We start from the raw sequence: 6,434 nt of genomic DNA, 5'->3' as shown, positions 1-6,434 counted from the left end.
TATCGTGCATTAAACACATAGGTAATAGGTAAGTCGTAGACAAGATGTACATTTTGTTGAAATTTTCTTTAGGTTGAAATAAGGTTCATCCCTCTATAAGGTTCAGCCCTTATCGTCCTTTTATCAGACAGACATACAGACGGACATCGATAGAATGGAGATTTTGTTCAAAATTTGTTTGGTTGTTTCGATTTTTGAGTTTTCAATATTAAACATTTCTGATCAACAAAATTTATTGACTCTTGGCCCTTCTCTTTTTGGCTGTATAGTTTATTTATCAGACAGAAGGACGGACATAGCTAGGATATCCCATTTTCAATAACCATAATTTTTGAACACATACTATTTGTGAACCCCTAAGTATTTCCCCCTGGGACCTATCATGTATGGTATATGCTAGATCGTCTTAAAATTATATAAGGACCCAGAATATAAATACTTTTATGGATGTACAACTAATATTTCCATGTGTTACAAAAGGAATAAGAAAATCAAAATCTTTTCGTTCGCGGGTATGTATAAAATTACTAAAATGGCAGTACATACGAAGTTGATTGCTCTTGACAATTATGATATAATTTTTAGTTATTATGCAACTTATTTCCAAGAACTTCTGAATACTTTCAACTTACCTTTATCAGCCCTGTTAAAAAATGTACAACTTTAACCTACAAACATTTTTATTTATTTTCTAATAAAGCGTTTATATAATTTTCTCATTACTTGAACAAACTTCATTGCTACTTCACCACGATGTGGCCAATACACTTCAATGGCAAAACAAATGCACAATAAAATAACAATAACTACAAAGAGAAACATTAGCAATTTCATATCTTCCAACTTCATGGGTTCAAATGTTGACACGGTACTCTTGTCTTCCAAACTAATTTTATGCATTTGAACGGATTCCAAAAATGCCAACGATTTCCAATAGGTAACAAATCCAGCCTGATATAGCATACCAATTAAAATATTCATGGACTCTTCAAAAGGAGAATTGGGTTGCAAAGACAGTTGCATGGCAAACATTTTGATGATACAAATATCAGTCAGACGATAGCGTGGTTTGGCAAAGAATTTCTGCTGTTGTTCATACAGGGTCCACTGAGCCGATGGCACTGGATATATATAACGACTATCGAAGCTATTGCGTAAACTATAATACTCTGCATATGATGATATAATCTTTAGATAATTTTTAAATTCATTTCCTACATCAAATGCATTAAGCAGATCAAATTCTTCTTCATACAAAGCAATACGCATGCCCGATTTCCGAACATCTTCCATTGAACTAATAACATGTTTCTTTGGAGGACTGGCATTGAAGGTTTGCAAATAGGTGACGTACGTTGTATTGAATATCAAGCCGGATAAGCAGATAATCATAAAAAGTAAACTGCGCACTCCAGAAAAATAGCGCTCCGCTTTAAATGATTGACCTAAAAGTCCATTAAGAACATAAATATTGAAGAGCAATTCTTGAATAACAATTGGTTCACGTCTGATGATATAAGTAGCAGCCAAGACCATCGTAAATAATATGAAAGCTACCAATATCATTACCATACTGGCTGTATCAAAAACTATCACATAGAAAGTGTAGGCCGGCAGAGATTCCTCTAAAGGTACCATCAAACACCAATCCATATAGTCATAGGTCCGAGTATAGACCAAATCATCAGAATATACATTTATTGTTGGTTCAGTTGAGGCATCGTATGTACCATTTTCCACCATAGCTTCCATTAAACTGATGAACATTTCGCTGTCCAAATTCTCATAATTAGGAAATGTTAGGGTGGCATTGTGTTTGCGGGCAAACTCGCTAAAGAAATGACCCACAAAGCCACCCAGTATAAATTTTCCATTTTCCTTTCTTAGTATATAACAACTTGAGCTGTCCTTATTCATAACCAATCGTATGGCAGAACCCTGCATATTTTTTACTTGATCAATAAATAAAATTGCAGATTTGTTTTCTTGCATCTTTTGCAGCTTCATCTGGAATTTGGGAAATGCTTGCATTCTATAAAACATATTACCCGTGATTAAAGACTCCCTTATCACCACAACATTGATTACTTTTTTCTCATAGCAAAAATTTAAAATGTTTCTAATGTAGCTCTCATCTTCAGACTTTCTCAGTAGCAATATAAACCTGCTGAGTAAATTGCGTTTCAAGGTTGTCCACAATGTCATCAACAGTTTTTGGTCCTCATTTTGCTTCCCATTCAAATGGACTATAGCCATATAACCACGATTAAATCTATGCCATAAATAGTATGAAGTATTTCCTTTTAGATTCATTACTGGCATACTACTCTCACTCATTAGATATTTGAGTATTTTATCTGTATTGTAGACATCTTCATAATCCTGTCCCTGCTTGGCATCATGTCTCATGTAAAGTATTGTATGATAATAACGATCTTCTTTAATCCATTTGGTCAGTTGAGTCAACTTGTAACTGAATTCATTTTCATGTGCTAATATTTCCAAAAATCCAATTAGAATAGAAGTTGACGTTGCTGTTGCATTAACCGTCATGCTGGCACTAATGATTGTTGGCATTTTGTTTAAGTCAAATTTTTGTAGTTCAAAATGTTTAGTTATTTAGATTTCCTGTGTTTTTGGTTTGACAACACATTTGGGAATTAAGTTGCATGTAAATTATTACTAAAACATTTTATCGTTGAAGTTCTTTAAGGTCAATTGTTATGTTGTTAAATATTCGTTATTGATTTTATGACTATTTTAGGCCAAACGTAATCACGATGTTTAAATTTTCTTGTCTATCAATATATACATGAAAAGGAATACATTAGATTAAATTATTTGAGGATTAGATTAATTTATAGTTTTTTTGTGACAAAAAAGACAAACCAGTTAAAGTTAAAATAGTTCATTGTGTCTTATAGAATCTTGACTAACTAAAACTTCTATATGTAGCAAGTCATCGGTCGAGCGCAATGGTTTGCTCTTACAGAAATGTCGTATAGAAGTTTTTATACCCTCCACCACCATAAGTGATGAATGAGGGTATATTTATACCCTCCACCACTATAAGTAGTGAATGAGGGTATATATAAGTTTTTCATTCCGTGTGTAACATTGAGAAATATTCATCTAAGACCCAACAAATTATATATATTATTGATCCTTATGAAATTCTAAGTCGATTGAGCCATGTCCGTCTTTCTGTCCGTTTGTGTAAAACACGCTCACGTCCAAAATACGCACACAAACTTAGTAGAGTTGCAAGAAAAATGTTTATTATTGTCCTAAGCAGTTTGGTATTGAAAATCAGCGAAATTGGTATAGTGGAACCAAAGTTATGAATTAAAATGTGGGACAACCTCAAAAATAAATTGATAATTTTCACATATTTTTTGACATTTTTTGTAAATATATTGCAGCTAATAACATAAAATTTTGCACTCGTTACTTTTATGATAAAAGGAGTAACTCTGGTGAAAATTATAAGAATCGGTCCAAGATTTCTCCTAGCCCCCATACAAATTTCTTCCCGAAATATGGTTCTATGGTCTATAAATTCCTACAGAATAGGAATATAAATATAAAATTCAGCAAAAATAAGTTTCGTGGTAAAAAAAATTATATTACAAAATTTTTCGTGGATCGGCCCATATTTGACCATAGCCCCCATATAAAGTACACTTCCGAAAATCTCTTAAATAAGCATAAATGTCTTACAAATGTCGCTATCAAGTTGAAATTCGACATAAATAATCCCCATATATACCGAAATCGCTGTACCTAATTCTATGAAGATCGGCCGATAAATGGTTATAGCTCCCATATAAGGACCACTTCCGAAAAACACAATAACCTACATAAATATCTAAAAAATATCAATATCAAAACAAAATTTCACACACATCCGTAGTTTATATTTAGAAACCATACTACTGGATTTTGTGAATATGGGTCCATATTTGACCATAGCTCCCATATAAGGTCCACTTCCAAAAATCAGTTAAGTACTCATAAATCTCTTATAAATACATTTATCATACTAAAATTCGACAAAAATTATACTCATATATATAGATATCACTGTACAAAATTTTATGCAGATTGGCCGATAATTGGTCATAGCTCCCCTATAAGGCCCATTTCCGAAAAAAAGATATTAACCTTAAAAAATATTAAAAACATATCGATATCAAAATGAAATTACGCACAGATCAGTAATTTGTATCCAGTAATCATATTTCTGGATTTTTTGAATATCGGTCCATATTTAACCATAGCTCCCATATAAGGTCCACTCCCGAAAATCACTAAAATCCTCATAAATTTCTTACAAATATAGTTATCAGGTTGAAATTCAAAAGAAATTTATTCAATATATACAAAAATCGATGTACCAAATTTTATGATGATAGTCCCATAATTGGTCATAGCCTCCATATAAGAACCACTTCAGGAAAACACATCAACCTGCACAAATATCAAAAAAAAATTTGAACCAAAATTTTACACCGATCAGTAATTTGTATCCAAGAATCGTACTACAAGATTTTTTAAATATTAGTCCATAATCCGGCATAGCTCCCATATAAGGTCCACTCTTGTTAATAGCGTTGTTTATAAGAAATTCTACAAAAATAGCCCTTAAATACTTAGGACCATAATAGGTCATAGCATCCATATATTAAACCAAAATAGTACACAGATCAGTAATTTGTATTCAAAAATCATAATACTGAATTTTGTGAATATTGGTCCATAATTGGCCACAGCTCTCATATAAATACATAAAAATCACGTAAAAATATTTTATGACAATCGAATCATAATAGGTCATAGCTCCCGCATAAGTCCCACAACCAAATATTTTGAAATTTGTCTAAATATATTTGTATACCCTTTTTTATACTCTGTTTCTTCACTTGAGGTTAAAAGGGAAAAATGTTGATCCAAACGTATTAACAAATAATTAAGTATATAAATTGTTAAATTTCATACGTTCTAATAGGAATTTCAGTTATAAATTGCTGAATTAGATACAATTTTTTGTACATTTGCAATAAAATATCTTCTGCGTAAACTAGTCTTTCTAACAATATTTATATTATTTCAGTTTTTATACCATCATATTTAGGTGGAGGGTATTTAAGATTCGGCACGGACGAATATAGTACTCTTACTTGTTATTAGTTAAGTACTTGTAATATTGCCATGAGTGTAAAGGTAGAGTCCGGCACATTATAGATAGCGGAGTTGACTTTTCGAAGCCCTCAAATAATTTACAAACATGATTGGTACATCTATTTATCTGTAAAAAAGGATAAAATTAGGAATTTTGTGTTTATCCATATTTATGTCTGTTTATTTTTTTGTTTGTACCTTATCGGAGGTTAAACCATTAGACCGATCCTCTTGAAATTTGGACTGTAGACTCTATATTTAGAAGGACCAATAGGCTACTTTTCATTTTGAAATTTTAAGTGGGCGTTTCACCACCCATACAAAGTAAATATTTATTATGGAATATCTGGTGAACTTTCATTGTGAAAGTCATAAAATTTCGCTGGACTTACTTCGGTACCATTGTGCGCTGGGCTCATAATGGGCGTGATTGTATAATATACAAAGTAAATAGTTATTTTCGAATATCTGCAGAACTATAATTGTAGATGACTTCAAAATTTGTGCGAATAGCACCCTTAGCATTTTACGTAGATTGAATAAAAGTGGGCGGTATTGAATTAGTGGGCGTGGAACCTCTCATATAATGTAAATTGTTAATTTTTTTTATATCGGAATAACTATAATTGCACAAGTATTTAAACTTTGGACACATTTCTTATCACTATACGGAGTTTGGCTGAAAATGGGCGGGATTGTTTTAGTGAACATGACACCTATCGTACAAAGTAAATATTTATTTTCGAATATCTTGAGTTCTATAATTGTGAAAGTCTTACAACTTCATATGAAGCAATTTCATATCAATGCATAAAGTTCAACGAAAAAGGGCAGGGATACACAGTGCTAGGTAAATTCTTAGCGAGTTGTTTCGTTTTCCCAAATTTATTTGACAGGTAAAAAACATAAGGTAGACATGTTATATATCAATGGATAGAGGATTTTGCCTGCTTTTCAAAAATGTATACAACTTTTGACAATTACAAAATTCATGGAATACTTTTTTGAAAAATATGAAAAATGCTTTTTATTGAATTTTGCATAGATACAAATTTTTCAAATTGAAATAAAATGTTTATTTATTAATATTTTATAATGAAGTTATATTGATTTTTCTATTTAAAATGGAAAAATAAAAACAAATTTTGAAATTTGTAATCAAGTATCCCGCAATACCCAAAAAAATCTTGAAAAATCCCAAAAATGGGATTTTTTTTTTGGCTATAATATCCATAATAGGGGCGGGGTTATCG

General features: G+C 31.5%; 1 protein-coding gene across 1 annotated transcript; it reads right to left on the bottom strand.

The window, feature by feature from the left end:
- Positions 1-684: 684 nt before the first annotated feature.
- LOC135963998 (uncharacterized) lies at positions 685-2,577 on the bottom strand. The gene has a single exon (XM_065516045.1). The coding sequence runs from the start codon at positions 2,575-2,577 to the stop codon at positions 685-687; it is 1,893 nt and encodes a 630-aa protein (XP_065372117.1).
- Positions 2,578-6,434: the final 3,857 nt, after the last annotated feature.

The sequence above is a fragment of the Calliphora vicina genome, chromosome 1 (assembly GCF_958450345.1).
Source record: "Calliphora vicina chromosome 1, idCalVici1.1, whole genome shotgun sequence".
NCBI classification, from domain to species: Eukaryota; Metazoa; Arthropoda; class Insecta; order Diptera; family Calliphoridae; genus Calliphora; species Calliphora vicina.
Note: the sequence above shows the minus strand (reverse complement) of the source record. Positions and strands in the feature narration are given on the sequence as shown.